General features: G+C 44.6%; 1 protein-coding gene across 1 annotated transcript in view; it reads left to right on the top strand.

Annotated features, from left to right (window-relative positions):
- Window positions 1-15,742, top strand: part of ITIH2 (inter-alpha-trypsin inhibitor heavy chain 2) — a 73,219-nt gene that overhangs the window by 49,743 nt on the left and 7,734 nt on the right. The window contains exons 13-18 of the mRNA XM_030215953.1: window positions 756-941; window positions 3,332-3,471; window positions 5,150-5,322; window positions 8,400-8,549; window positions 12,720-12,833; window positions 15,504-15,702. Of these exons, the coding sequence (XP_030071813.1) occupies window positions 756-941; window positions 3,332-3,471; window positions 5,150-5,322; window positions 8,400-8,549; window positions 12,720-12,833; window positions 15,504-15,702 (962 nt within the window). The remainder of the gene's footprint in view (window positions 1-755; window positions 942-3,331; window positions 3,472-5,149; window positions 5,323-8,399; window positions 8,550-12,719; window positions 12,834-15,503; window positions 15,703-15,742) is intronic.

The following is a 15,742-nucleotide window of genomic DNA, read 5'->3' as shown; positions in this document are numbered from 1 at the left end:
GTCATTTACATGAGTAAGTTGACACATCTGTGGGTAAATGATTAAAATATTTCATCGCTTAAAGTATGCGCCTCCGCCCTTATAGAATTAGCCCCAAAATATGACAAATAATTTTTCAATAAGGCTCAAAGACCTCAAGACCCATCTCATCTTTCTGTTTTCTTATTGTGTTGTTATATCGAAGAACCTACTTGATTTGAAATTTTACTTTCACTTCTACACAACTTGGGTAGAGCTCCTCAACCCTCCTCTGGAGGCACACCTAGCCAACCAGCTTTTCAGGATTACCGCAATGAATATAAATGAGATGGAGTTGCATACAATTGGTCTCCAATATATGCAGATTTATCTTATGCATATTCACTGCCCTAATCTTGGAAACCAAACTGGCTAGGTGTTCCTCCATGACAGGGTTAAGAGACACTGAGCTAGCAATCCTCTGGGCTTATCCCATGCCTTGTAGAATCCTGTAACTCAATTGTTAGCCTATTCCATGTATCCACCATCCTTTCTGAGAAGAAATATCCCTTGGTCTGTTCCAGATATCTGTTCCAGATCTTCATTTTCAATGGTTGTGTCTTCTGCATTTTCCATAGATTTTAGAGACATTTAAATGTCCCTATCATATTCCCTTCATTCTCCTCTTCAGTAATATAGAATTCCATCATTACACATTCTAACCTGTTGCTTTTGTTCATCTTTCCTTCTTGTCTTATGTAAGATTTAAGTTATCTTTGATATCTTTCCAACTGCAGCAATTCTACAAGCAAATATCTACTCCTCTTCTCCGCAACGTTATGATACAGTACGCAGGGGGCGCCATCAGCGATGTCACCCAGAACAATTTCAATAACTATTTTAAGGGATCTGAGATCGTTGTAGCAGGAAAGGTCGAGCCGGAGAGCGTACAAGTTTTGGAGAGCATCGTCCGAGCTGGTGCCGTAAGTTTGCTTTATTTATACATTCCTATTTCAACACATTTTTCAAAAGTCACGGAGTTATCTGGTTTACCACGAGTTGGAAGTGAAAGAATAGACGGGACATTCCACAGCAAAAGTCTGCATTCAAAAAGCCGCAGCAGCGTGTGCTCATGGTCAAACACACTAGCCTCAAAAGTGCAACATAGGACACTAGGAAATACTACGCCCCCTAAAGTATGTCATTGAAATTGCATGTAATAAGGAACAGCTTGCCCTCATTGTTAGTGTAATGTGATACTAGCCTGGTTCTGATATATATAGTAGGATGTAAAACTGTAATATTCATAACTAGAACAGGAGAGACAATTAGGCTGAAAGGGTTGAACTTAGGACCGAAAGTGGTGAACTGGATAAGAAACTGGTTGACCGACAGGTGGCAGAGGGTTGGTGGTAAATGGAATCCACTCGGAGGAAAGGATGGTGAGCAGTGGAGTTCCTCAGGGGTCGGTGCTGGGGCCTATTCTGTTTAATATATTTGTGGGAGATATTGCTGAATGGTTGGAAGGAAAGGTGTGCCTTTTTGCGGATGACACAAAAATAGCCAATATAGTGGATACCCTGGAGGGAATAGAAACGATGAGAAGGGATCTCCGAACGTTAGAAGAATGGTTGAGGGTCTGGCAGTTAAAATTTAATAGTATCATACACAGAAACCACTCAGCCTTATTTAGAAAATAAAATAAAATAAAAATAGAAAATTAACAAAAAATGGTGTATATTGTGTAATACACCTTTCTTTTTTTATATGCTATTAGTGCTCAGTAGGAGGGGTCACAGGATCGTTTTGCATTATAATACTGCTAACACTCCATAAACCATCATAGCACTCCTGCCTTCCTATCCCTATCACCATGTATTCTGAGATGTCCGTTATCTTGACAATGTCTGGAAAATACTTGAAAGATAATTCTACTTAGCTCATTTAAGGGTGCAGGAGTTCACTGGTGCGCCAAACGTCCTGTGGGGATCCCCATCCGTGTTGTGGCTTTAAAAATGACCGTGGTTAACACTATTCCCTAAAAGCAGGATTACTATTACTACTACTTATCATTTCTATTGCGCTACTAGACGTACGCAGCGCTGTACACTTGAACATGAAGAGACAGTCCCTGCTCCACAGAGCTTACAATCTAATTAGGACAGACAAACAGGACAAACAAGAGATAAGGGAATTACTAAGGTGGGGACGATAAAATAAGGGTTCTGAACAAGTGAATAAGGGTTAGGAGTTAAAAGCAGCATCAAAAAGGTGGGCTTTTAGCTTAGATTTGAAGACGGCCAGAGATGGAGCTTGATGTACTGGCTCAGAAAGTCTATTCCAGGCATATGGTGCAGCAAGATAAAAGGAACGGAATCCACTATTCCAAGCGTATGTTGTTGCAGGTTCCCAACATGCTGGCATGTTTCGCTTCGTTAGCGTCCTCAGTGGAACACTATTTCATCTGTGGCAGGACTTAACAGCTTCCACCCTCCATTAAAATTTAACGCCAAGAAGTGTAGAGTGATGCACTTGGGGTGTGGAAACCCAAAAGAGGGATACCGGATAGGAGGGGAGAGATTAGTAATCTCGAGTCAGGAGAGAGACCTTGGGGTGCTGGTGTCGGAGGATCTGAAGGTGAAGAAACAATGCGACAAGGCGACGGCCGTGGCTAGAAGGATGTTACTATGTTAAATTCAATTTCTAACACTTTTCCAGGACAGAAGATAGTTTGGGATAAGCAGGGAGAAAGAGGAAATTGAATTCAGCTCCAGCTCTGTGACTCTTTGGAAATATTCAAGCCCAAAAATATTTTTGGTGAAAAAGATGGCAATATAAAGCTTACACCGGAGCTGGACAACTTTTATTGAATTTTAATATATATTTTCCTACTTCACTCCATATAAATTCAGGAGATCAAATATACTAAAATATAAATACTTTTTGATAGACCTTACTTCAAATTATCCTTACTTTTAATCTTGGTACTGAAAGCAACAAGGTGGCCCAGTATCTAGGAAAGCTCAGTGGTTTTGAAATATTAGGCAGTACGAGACATTCTGAGACTCAGGCATTCAAGGAAAAAAGACATCAAAGTATGCAAATGGACTTCATAATCGCCATCCCTCTGTGAAACGTGAACATTTTTTGGTAAGTAATAACAAGAAGAAAGCAATATTTTATCAGACTCTTATATAACTAGATTAGGCAGTCTTCATCTGTCTTGTGGACTGGTACCTTCTTCATGTGTTTGCATACCTCAATATTAGATGGATGGAAGGGACAGACACAGTCTCCCCATAATTCTTTCCCTGTTACACAACTGATATATAAAAATGTGTTTTGTGATGTTATATTTTTCATCACTATATAGGCCAACATGGATTTGATGGTGAACACCGTTGCAGAAGCAGAAGCTTTGGCAGAGTTCATGGCAGAGAGTAAACATTCATTTTCCGATTTTGCCAAGCAATACTGGGCTCAACTTACCATCCAGCAACTCCTAGCAGAGAGGTGAGAGGACACTATCCTGCTTAGAATCGAAAGAGAAAAACGCCTATATTTCGACCCAAATCGGTAGATGGGCGTTTTTCTGGCAAAGGTGCCCAAATCGGTATAATCGAAAGCCGATTTTGGGCGTTTCCAACTGCACTCTGTCGCGGAAACGAATAAAGTTGACGGGGGCGTGTGGGAGGCGGGACTGGGGCGTGCTTAGCAGCCGAGGAGAGATGGGCGTCTTTAGCTGATAATCGAAAAAAAAAGGCGTTTTTACTGCGATTTTGGGTCACTTTTTTTTTACCCTTTTGTTTCACGAACAAGTCCCAAAAAAGTGCCCCAACTGACCAGATGACCACTGGAGGGAATCAAGGATGACCTCCCTGGACTCCCCCAGTGGTCACTAACCCCCTCCCACCAAAAAAAACCCCCTCAAATTCCGTACCCACCTCTATGACAACAGAATATATTCGATCCTCTCACACAGCCTTTCCCTGGGTCAGATGTGGCTCTCGGGTGCACTACAAGGTCACATCAGCATTCCATTGTGGTGGGTGTAGGGTATTGGGCTCCGTGATTTCATTAGCTTGTGTTACAGTCTCACGATGTTGGTAGTTGGTAGGCTCTTCTCCCATGGTGCTGCTTTTCCCCCTGCCTACTGGGTCAGAGTGTGCCCTGTTGTGTTTCCGGTAGTCCACGAGGTAGTGGCCATTTTTGTAAGCCAGTTTTAGATCCCTTCCATGTGTTAGCCACGTTAGAGAACTTAGTTCTTACCTTGAATGTGGCTGAAAGAGGGCATTGTACAGCATTCTGCCAGCTCTGACCTGCTAATCTCAGTACCAGGGAGACTCGTTGCCAGTGGTGGGGCAGAACCTCTGAGCTGCAGTTAACTGTGAGTAAGCGTGCTTATTCCAATAAAGCGTTTTTGGAGCGGTTAGTCTTCAGGTGTCAACTGGTGTGCCAATGTTATACAGCAGTAACAAGTCCTAGAGGCCTGCGTGTATGCAGGTCCCTGGAGCACTTTTAGTGGGTACCGCAGTGCACTTCAGGCAGGCGGACCCAGGCCCACCCCCCTCCCACCTGTAACACTTGTGCTGGTAAATGGGAGGCCTCCAAAACCCACTGTACCCACATGTAGGTGCCCCCTTCACCCCTAAGAGCTATGGTAGTGTTGTACATTTGTGGGTAGTGGGTTTTGGGGGAGGGGGGTTGGGAGCTCAGCACCCGTGGTAAGGGAGCTATGCATGTGGGAGCGTTGTCTGAAGTCCACTGCACTGACCTCTAGGGTGCCCAGTTGGTGTCCTGGCATATCAGGGTGGCGAGTGTACTACGAATCCTGGCCCCTCCCACGACCAAATGGCTCGGATTAGGACGTTTTTGAGCTGGGCGTTTTTAGTTTCCATTATCGCTAAAAACAAACAAACGCCCAGCTCAAAAACGTCCATTTTTTCGAAAATACGGTTCAGCCCGCCCCTTCACGGACCCGTTCTCGGAGATAAACGCCCATGGAGACAGGCGTTTCCGTTCGATTATGCCCCTCCATAACAAGGTTTTTTATTTACCTTTCAAGTTGAATTCAACTGTCAGTTTAGACTGTAGTTTATCATGTTGGCCTACTGTTTCAAAAACACCACTTTCTGATGAAGCAGGTTCAGTCTGGTGCAGAGTCTCATGTGTTGTATGACTTCCATTCCAGGAACCTGGCGCCGAACGCAGCTGCAAAAAGGAACATTACAAAGACAATTCTACAGCTGTCTATCGACCATCATATAGTGACACCACTCACGGCCATGCTGATCGAGAGTGCCAATGGTGATGAGAGGATGTTGGCAGATTCCCCTAGAGATGCCAGAGCAGGCTGTTGCTCAGGTCAGTGGTCATCGGTCTTGTCTCCTTGCTACTACAGAAAACTGCATTTGTGCTAGAGCTCGGTTGGTTACATTTATACACTGCTGTGCAGGACGTCAGACTCACAGAAACAGAAGCCTGCGCGGCCGCATTGCTGATCTGCAAGGGCAGGCTTCTACATGGAATGTTGCTAGTGGAGGAGTAGCCCAGTGGTTAGTGCAGTGGACTCTGATTCTGGGGAACTGGGTTCGATTCCCACTGCAGCTCCTTGTGACTCTGGGCAAGTCACTTAACCCTCCATTGCCCCTGGTACAAAATAAATACCTGAATATATGTAAACCGCTTTGAATGTAGTTGCAAAAAACCTCAGAAAGGCGTTATATCAAGTCCCATTTCCCCTATGCAGGTGGTGTTAACTGGTCTGCATTATTTGCCACATTAATGCATGACAACTATCTCCTTAACTGCAAGGCACACCATTCCCCACCTGCCAAGTCCATGCTAGGTAGTTAATGTGGGAATTAGTATGCATTGTGAATCTGTTGTACTAACTCAGGCCAACAATAACTGATAGTGTGTATTAATTCCCATATTAACTGCTTAATTCATGCAACTTAGTAAATAGGTCCCTTATTCTCAAAACATTTTCTTGAGCCTCAACAAGTTTGATGAAATATCTAGAACTTTGTAAAAATTTTGCAAAATCTAAAGCACCCTTAAGTTCTCACATCACAAAGTTAATATTGTATTATCCCTAATCATCATCTCTTCTACCAGTTACCACATGCTGTTAATTAAAATAATAGACCTCTTGATGATTAGATAGATTTCCAGCATGTTGTTAGAACTCATGTGATCCCTACAGCAAAACAATTGAAGGGAGCTGGCATCTAGGGAGGGTAAGGACTGGGAAATATGTAAGTATTATTTTATCTGTATTTTTTGTTAACATGCTTTGGTTATTCTTCAATTAGACAGGCTAAATATCCAATCTATACAATTATTTATAGATCTATATCTACCTATAATTGGCAAGGTGGTTAGCTTAGCAGAGTTTAAAAAGGGGCTGGACGGTTTCCTAAAGGACAAGTCCATAAACCACTACTAAACAGACTTGGGAAAAATCCACAATTCCAGGAATAAAATATATAGAATGTTTGTACGTTTGGGAAGCTCGCCAGGTGCCCTTGGCCTGGATTGGCCGCTGTCGTGGACAGGATGCTGGGCTCGATGGACCCTTGGTCTTTTCCCAGTGTGGCATTACTTATGTACTTATGTCCTCTACTTGGCTCACTTTTATTACATAGAGCAGTGATTTAACCTATTGTGATGTCATAGTGGCTCATTCCACCAATAAGAGCCAACCTCATTAGTGATGTCACAATGGCTTGATTGTATAGAATGTTTGTACGTTTGGGAAGCTCACCAGGTGCCCTTGGCCTGGATTGGCCGCTGTCGTGGACAGGATGCTGGGCTCGATGGACCCTTGGTCTTTTCCCAGTGTGGCATTACTTATGTACTTATGTCCTCTACTTGGCTCACTTTTATTACATAGAGCAGTGATTTAACCTATTGTGATGTCATAGTGGCTCATTCCACCAATAAGAGCCAACCTCATTAGTGATGTCACAATGGCTTGATTGTATAGAATGTTTGTACGTTTGGGAAGCTCACCAGGTGCCCTTGGCCTGGATTGGCCGCTGTCGTGGACAGGATGCTGGGCTCGATGGACCCTTGGTCTTTTCCCAGTGTGGCATTACTTATGTACTTATGTCCTCTACTTGGCTCACTTTTATTACATAGAGCAGTGATTTAACCTATTGTGATGTCATAGTGGCTCATTCCACCAATAAGAGCCAACCTCATTAGTGATGTCACAATGGCTTGATTGTATAGAATGTTTGTACGTTTGGGAAGCTCACCAGGTGCCCTTGGCCTGGATTGGCCGCTGTCGTGGACAGGATGCTGGGCTCGATGGACCCTTGGTCTTTTCCCAGTGTGGCATTACTTATGTACTTATGTACCTATAGTTATTAAAACCCATTTTATAGTTAAGTTTATTGAATTTTCTTGAGTACAGATTAACATAACTAATCGTTCCTGAAAGATATGCAAATGGAGATTACGTAGACCCCTTAACACATTTCAAGAATGTTCAGAATGAGTTTAATAAGCAGTTAAGGACAAAATAAAACCCAGAACAGGCAGAAGGCAGCTTCTCACAAAGAGGAACAAAGCAACACCTCTAGGGGGCAGCATTTTTCAGGCTCAAGGCACTTAGCTTCTGATCACGATACTCTTAGGGAAATTCAAGACATTTGAACTTCAAATGATGAAACGCTTCAGAACTAAAATAAAGGGCTTACAGCAACTTGGGGGTCCTTTTTACAAAGGCGCGATGAAAAATGGCCTGCGGTACTGTAGACGTGTGTTTTGGGCACGCACAGAATCATTTTTCAGCGCACTTGTAAAAAAGGGCTTTTTTTTAAAATTTTGGCCAAAAATGGACGCATGGCAAAACGAAAATTGCAGTGCGTCCATTTTGGGTCTGAGACCTTACCGCCAGCCATTGACCTAGCGGTAAAGTCTCATGTGATAACCAAATGGTAATGACCTATGCACGCCAAATCCCACTTGGTGCGCATCCAATTCGCGCGGCAGAAAATAAAAATTATTTTTCGGCCGCGCGTATCGGATGCGCGCCAAAAATGAAATTACCGCAAGATCCAAGCAGTAGCCATGCAGTAACTTCATTTTGGCATGCATTGGGTGCGTATAGACGCTTATGTGGCTTGGTAAAAGGGCCCCGCAGGTTTGGCAGGTAAAACCTATCTGATACGATCAGTTACATGCATTTGTTTTAGGGTTCTGCCACAGAAATCATCAGAAGATGTAAATGCTCTGAACCTCTAAGTCAGTAAGACAAAAACATTTCTTTGATGTAAGGGGTGGCTGTCTACTGCCCTGTGATCCAGCCCATCAGGTTATCTAGAACGAGATTTAGAATTCTGCTACGTTCTGGGTAAAATAATTTATCTCTGTTGTACTATCTGAAAAATGATGTTACTGTGATTTGTTCCATATCGTCCTTGTGATAGGTTCCACAGTTTTCGGCACAAAAACCCCAAGCACTGTTCCACCCTGGGCAAAACCAACACCAGACTCGGAGACCGCACTAGCAGCCGAGACGGGTCCAGTGGTTGAGTCTACACCACCACCACCACCACCAAAACAACACATAACAGAAGGTAGGGGATGTAAACCTACGACTTTCTTATTGATCAACCATCGGGCTTTTATCTTGGTTGGGAAGTTTACCTCAGTGTGGTAACGTGAGTGAAGGCAGGCTGTGGAGCCAGGTGGAACAAGCCACACACACTCAGCAAATTACGGTGAAAGCAAATAATGTTTATTAAAGGTGTCCGGTAAGGGTTCCTGTTCACTTCACAGGAAGGGAGGAAATGGTACACAAGGCTTACCTGCATACATCCTTCCTGTTGGTGATCCTCGGCGCCGATTCAAAATGGCCGCCAAGAGTTGAAGTGACCTCGCGAGACTGCAACTCTCGGCGGCCATTTTGAATCGGCGCCGAGGATCACCAACAGGAAGGATGCATGCAGAGCAGTGCTCCGGGCAGGAAAGAGGGGTCTCTTTCCTGCCCCGAAGAGGTCATTAGACCACCAGGGCAGTAGTAAGGGGAGGGGGGGACGGGGGGGCGACGGGGTATGTGACAGGGGGAGGGGAAAATGTGACAGGGGGTGGAGCGAGGGTGTGACAGGGGGCGGGCGGGTGTGTGGTGGGGGCGGGGCATGTGTCCTCCTTTTTGGGGGACAAAATATGGTAACCCTACTACAGGGCCACAGTAAACATGAATGTCTCTCAGCTCAGCAGCAACTCTTACTGGTCTCTGGCTTGGTCCCCGGGTCCAGAGTTACCAGCACAGTCTCTAGCAGGTACACAAGGCTGGCCTGCAGCCGGTCGGGCCAAAAACACAAACTCTTCAAGGTTCCAAGCTGGACTTGGCCTACCTGAATGTAGCGATTGCAGTTTCTCAGCTTCAGGATGGGGGCATCTTTAGTGGGTGTCGCTGCTTCCCTCTGGGCCTCCTTAACCTAGCTCTGGCCCAGCCTTTTATACTTACTGGACCGTGCCCTCCTGGCTCCTCCCCTCCTGTATTATCTTTCCCCTTGGGCAGGACTAGGGGTTTTAAGGTGGCCTGTGTGGGAGTATTTCTAAGGGGAAATGGCAACATCCTATAGACTCCCTCACACTGGGGAATTGAGGTTGTTGTCAGGTATTAGACACTTTTATACAAGTGTGCAGTGGACTGGGGTGGATGGAGATGGTGGTTATGATTTCCTAATGTTATAATGTTTTATCTTTGTATGTGCCAGGGGCGTAGCTATTTGGAGCCACGGGGGCATGGGCGTCCACAGATTACGCCCTGGCCCCCTCTACATCTGACCCCCACCGCCGCCGCAGCCCGCTCCCACCCTGTCACTGCATCAGGTACCTTGTTCACTGGCGGGGGTCCCCAAACCCCACCAGCAGAAGAGTTTTCTTCAGCGCTGGTCGACTCCGGCGTCTTTGTTGTTGGATCATCTGTTCAGGACGTAAGGCATCAGAAACAGATGATCCCACAACGTAGGCGCCAGAGTCGACCGGCGCTGAAGAAGACTCTTCGGCTGGCGGGGATTGGGGACCCCCGCCAGCAAACAAGGTACCTGATGTGGCGGCGGGGGGGGGGGGGTTGGGTTTGCGGTTGCGGCGGCGGTCCAAAGGGGGGGGGGGTTGTGGTTGTGGCGGCGGGGGGGGTCCAAAGTGGTGGTGGTGGGGGGTCGGCGGCAAGGGGAGGCGGCGAAACAGTGCCCCCCCACCTCGGCCTCTGGCCCCCCCTCATGCCGAGGTCTGGCTACACCCCTGGTATGTGCTGCCCCCATATTCATGAGGGCTGAGAGCATGACCACTCTAATCCTATGATGAAAATGATTTCTCTATAATTGATGACCTAACATATGATACAATCCAATCTATTACTCAGGAACCTACAGACAATAACATAACGTATTCTTCTTTACCATGTTTGTATGCACCTTAATACAATACCAATTTCATCCTTATGTCGAAAAAGATTTCTTTATAATTGATGTAATGTTCTTTACCATGTATATATACTACTACTACTACTACTACTTGACATTTCTAAAGTGCTACTAGGGTTACGCAGCACTGTACAATTTAACGTAGAAGGACAGTCCCTGCTCAAAGGAGCTTACAATCTAAAGGACAAATGTACAGTCAGTCAAATAGGGGCAGTCTAGATTTCCTGAAAGGTATAAAGGTTAGGTGCCAAAAGCAACATTGAAGAGGTGGGCTTTGAGCAAGGATTTGAAGATGGGTAGGGAGGGGGCTTGGCGTAAGGGCTCAGGAAGTTGATTCCAAGCATAGGGTGAGGCGAGGCAGAATGAGCGGAGCCTGGAGTTGGCGGTGGTGGAGAAGGGTACTGAGAGGAGGGATTTGTCCTGTGAGCGGAGGTTACGGGCGGGAACGTAAGGGGAAATGAGGGTAGAGAGGTAATGAGGGGCTGCAGACTGAGTGCATTTGTAGGTAAGAAGGAGAAGCTTGAACTGTATGCGGTATCTGATTGGAAGCCAGTGAAGTGACCTGAGAAGAGGGGTGATATGAGTATATCGGTTCAGGCGGAATATAAGACATGCAGCAGAGTTCTGAACAGATTGAGGGGGGATAGATGGCTAAGTGGGAGGCCAGTAAGGAGTAGGTTGCAGTAGTCAAGGCGAGAGGTAATGAGAGCGTGGACAAGAGTACGGGTGGTGTGCTCAGAGAGGAAAGGGCGAATTTTGCTGATGTTAAAGAGAAAGAAGCGACAGGTCTTGGCAGTCTGCTGGATATGCGCAGAGAAGGAGAGGGAGGAGTCGAAGATGACTCCGAGGTTGCGGGCAGATGAAACGGGGAGGATGAGGGTGCCATCAACTGAGATAGAGAGTGGAGGAAGAGGAGAAGTGAGTTTTGGTGGAAAGACGATAAGCTCGGTCATGGACATGTTCAGTTTCAGGTGGCGGTTGGACATCCATGCAGCAATGTCGGATAAGCAGGCCGATACCTTGGCCTGGGTCTCCGCAGTGATGTCCGGTGTGGAGAGATACAGCTGGGTGTCATCTGCATAAAGATGATACTGGAAACCATGAGATGAGATCAGTGAGCCCAGGGAAGAGGTGTAGATTGAAAAAAGAAGGGGTCCAAGGACAGATCACCTTAATACAATTCCATTGTAACTCTACTAACCGGAAATGGCAATCGCCACTATGGCAAATATAAGCCACATTGAGCCTGCAAATTGGTGGGAAAACGTGGGATACAAATGCAACAAATAAATAAATAAATTGTGTATATTTAATAGGAATATTATATTTGTATAGAGAAAACGGTTTACTGGGGCTTCCCAATCCCCCTGTCTACAGTTGCAGTGATTGGCTCCTTGTGAGCTTGTTTCTGTTGGATGTTAGTTCTGAACAAAGTCCAGCCCTCTTTCTTTGCCCCCGCAGGCTGGGTTCAAACTTGCTGTGGTAAAACTGTGGAATTGGGCTATTTCCTGCTCCTACCCATGGGGTTTTTTGAATGCCCGCGAGTCGTGGCTTTTTGAGCTATTTCTGGCCAATTTTTAATCACCGCAACCCGCAGGTTGGCTGCTCATTTACTGCTTCCTTTCTGTTAGGGAAATCAAGAGACTGAATTTTGTTTTTTGATTTCTGAACAAATAAAATTGGAAAATATTTCTGATAAGCAGTTAATGCTGTTAATTATTCTTGTACAATGCACGTATTCATATTCTGTTCTGATATTCAAATATAATTACCACTGAAGCAGTTGACCCAGCAAAATTAGTGGACCATGTCATGGTTTGGTTTTAGCCAAAAAAACAAACAAACTGAACTTTGATGTTTTAGCAGTAGAAATGACTTTTCAGCTTCCTGGAATGTGCTCAGACAGTTGTATTTACCCACTGTCTCAACTCTCTTGAGGCATGCAAATGTTGTCGAGAAAGAAATCTAAAATTAATTTCATAAATTTACTGGATTTTTCTCACATCTCTTTTGAATTTTCTTCAGATTCACTGGAAAAATTCTGACTGATTCCCTTAGTGCATTTGAGAACAAAAAAAAATTGTTTTATACTTGATCCAGGCTGAAATTTGAATTGTTCGAACACTTCTGCTCATCTCTATTCCCGACCTTCCTTCTCCATCTTCATTTAGAGTTCATAAGCCTTATGATTTTTTTTCTTCCCTTTTTTTCCCATTTGATTTCATTGTGGAGATATTGGCTTGCGTGAGTCAGTGATGGCTTTTATGATGTTTTTCACTTTCTATCTTCCCGTGTGCCTCTTCTCTTGGACTGTAGTTGACAGCGACCCACACTTCATCATTCACTTGCCAAAGAGCCAGAAAGATGTCTGTTTCAACATTGACTCAACTCCCGGAAATATCATGAACTTGGTATCGGATCCAGATTCAGGTAAGACTTGTGAAAGAGAGAGAGAGAGAGAGAGATTATAACTGACACAAGCTAAGAGGGAGGAGGAATGAGTAAACAAAATGAGAGTGAATGAACTGGACTAAAATAGTGAGGATGAATGCAAGAAAGAGAGCATGAAAGAGAGAACATGTATTTATCCAAGAGTGCAAGAGAGGTAGACAGAAAGGAAATAAATGAAAAAGAGAACCACAGTAAGGGCCTCGTGTTGGAGAACTTTCTGATGATGCAAAGGACTAAAATATAAATCAACTTACGCATTCAGCTTCTCATACATAAGCATGCAACTATGGAATGCACTACCAAACGCCATAAAAACAATGCACGACCTAACTAACTTCCGAAAATCACTAAAAGCCAACCTGTTCAATAAGGCATACCGCAATGATCCATCCTAAATACCAGACAATGAAACCTATGCCAGGAATGTACAAGACTGAACTCTCAGTACTTGACTGCTTCACTTACTCTGTCACTAATTAAACTTTAACGCAATACCACTTGATTTCTCGTTCCGGAAATGAACCTTTAATACTTGACTGCGTAATCTACTCTGTCACTTATGAACTTTAATGCAATACCACTTTGTATTTCTCATTCCGGAAATGGCGATCGCCATTACGGCATAATGTAAGCCACATTGAGCCTGCAAAAAGGTGGGGAAATGTGGGATACAAATGCAACAAATAAATAAATAAAAAAAATATAAGTTCAGCTTTCAGTACTAGAAAATTATACAAGGACTGCACTGGTGTATTTCAGGTATGTTACTGCCAGGGCTTTTTTTGAGGGGGTACTTGGGTACTGAGTACTGGCACCTTTTCCATTGTTTGCTAAAATTGACCCATTGACCCCAAGTTTTAATGAAAAAGCTCAGGCTCTACACACCAATTCTGCCTTGTCATAGATTCTGTGACTGGTTGCAGGGGGCCTGGCTATTAGGGGGTGGGTCCCTCGGTGGTCACCCCACCCCTGAAGGGTGGCCTAGCATTTGAGGACCGACACCTTTTTTGATAGAAAAAAACGCACTGGTTCCTGCAAAGGGGAAAGCGCAGAGTTGGGAGTTGGCAAGGGAGGAAAAAGGAATAGTGACCTGCCAATGAACAGGGTTCACAGAGGAGGGTAAAAGAACAGAGAAAACAGTGGCGTACCGAGGGCAGGGCGGTGGGGGCGGTCCGGCAGAGGGAGTAGGGAACTTGCAGCAGGTAAGAAGAATGCACCCAGGGGGAGGGGGCTTGGAGATGATGCGCCAGGGGTGACGGTGATGCGCCAGAGGGGATGCCACACCCGGGGGGGATGGACGATGCTGCGCCTGGGAGAGGGAGGTGCGGAGCGGCGAACCGCCCCAGGTGGCAGCCAACCAAGGAACGCCATTGGTCTCTGTCCCCACTTCTTCCCCTCTTAAGTGCTACTGGTACTTAGGGGGAGAAAAGAAGAAGAGGTGAGGTAAAACTGTAAAAAAAAGGCAGGGACCAAGGGTGCAACTCCATTGTTCAGATGTGATCTTAGTGCCCGATGTTGGTATTCTTTGTTTTATGTATTTGGATCATTGCAACTCTCCTGTTTGCATTGGTTTATCTTTGTCCATATGAACTGCCTGAATTTGGTATCCTGTTAGTTTCCAACTTCTCAATAAAGATATTTCAAAAGAAGAAGAAGCTTCAGTATCAATATATTTGTAGGTGAATAGGAGAAAGTTGAACAATGTGCAGAAGCAGGTGAGAAGCCACTGTAGTGATGTGAGAAGTGGGTTTATATAGCAATGTTGAAGGAAGATGTCATGCAGCTGAATTGAGTTTAGTGGAGAAAAATGGTTCAGCGGAGATGTGTGAGGAGCAGGAGGTGATAAAAGAATGGATGGGGGTTGGGGTTGGGAGTATGCTCATGAAAGAAAAGATGGCTTTTAGCAAAATTAAAAAGCAGAAATGACATGCTTTAGCGGTGTTATGGATGTATGGGTTAACAAAGGGAAGGATTTCCTTACTATAGGTCAAAATGAACCTCCTAACCAGCTATCCCACTCTTGGCCTATACTCTAGAGATGTTGAGAAAATTCAGTCATTGGGATTGGTTAGATGTCATCTTGCGATTATATCTAATGCCGTCCATGCCTACTTAGACCAGAATTTTCTTGTGTGAACTTGGCATGTTTTTTCTTTGCCCACATATATTGTATTTAACACTCTTGGTCACATGACAAGTTGATACTTAGACAACAGCAAAAGTACACACATGCACACCCTGCCTTTGAAGGGGGACCATTTCAGAAAAAAATGTGGAAACATATTTTGCAACCATAGCCCTGAAACAGCCCACGTATGCCACTGTGTGTCTAAAAATCTACTTACTCAAATATGGCTGACGTAAGGTGGGTTGTCTCTATTTTTACTTCTGAAGGAGACACCTAAGCCTTTGTAAATGTACCCATCAGTAATATATAAGTTCTTTCAATAGATCTAATGCTCTAGACCTTGGTCCTACAGCAAAAGCTTTCCTTTAATGCACTTCTTCTAGTTGTAAATATTTACTAGGACTACCACCTTCCATCTCCAACCACATGGAACACAACAGAATTGTTTGGCATCTGTTGTAGACGTAGCACTGGAATTTCAGTAAGTCTGTTCCTTATTTTCCCTTTCTGTTCCTTCCTAGGGGTGGTTGTGAATGGACTGCTTATCGGTGCAAAACAAAGCAAGAACAGAAAACTGAGCACTTTCTTTGGCGCCATCGGGTTTTACTTCAGGAACCAGGACTTAAAAATAGAAGTCAGTACAGAAAAGATAATGGTGAACGACAGCACATACAGCAACATCCACTCATGGTCTGAGACAAGCACCTTAACCTACGGAAAGTAAGGTTTAAAGTCTATTTACTGTAGAAGTGCATTTCCT

Source organism: Microcaecilia unicolor, chromosome 10 (assembly GCF_901765095.1).
Source record: "Microcaecilia unicolor chromosome 10, aMicUni1.1, whole genome shotgun sequence".
NCBI classification, from domain to species: Eukaryota; Metazoa; Chordata; class Amphibia; order Gymnophiona; family Siphonopidae; genus Microcaecilia; species Microcaecilia unicolor.
This window is presented reverse-complemented; position numbering and strand designations above follow the sequence as displayed.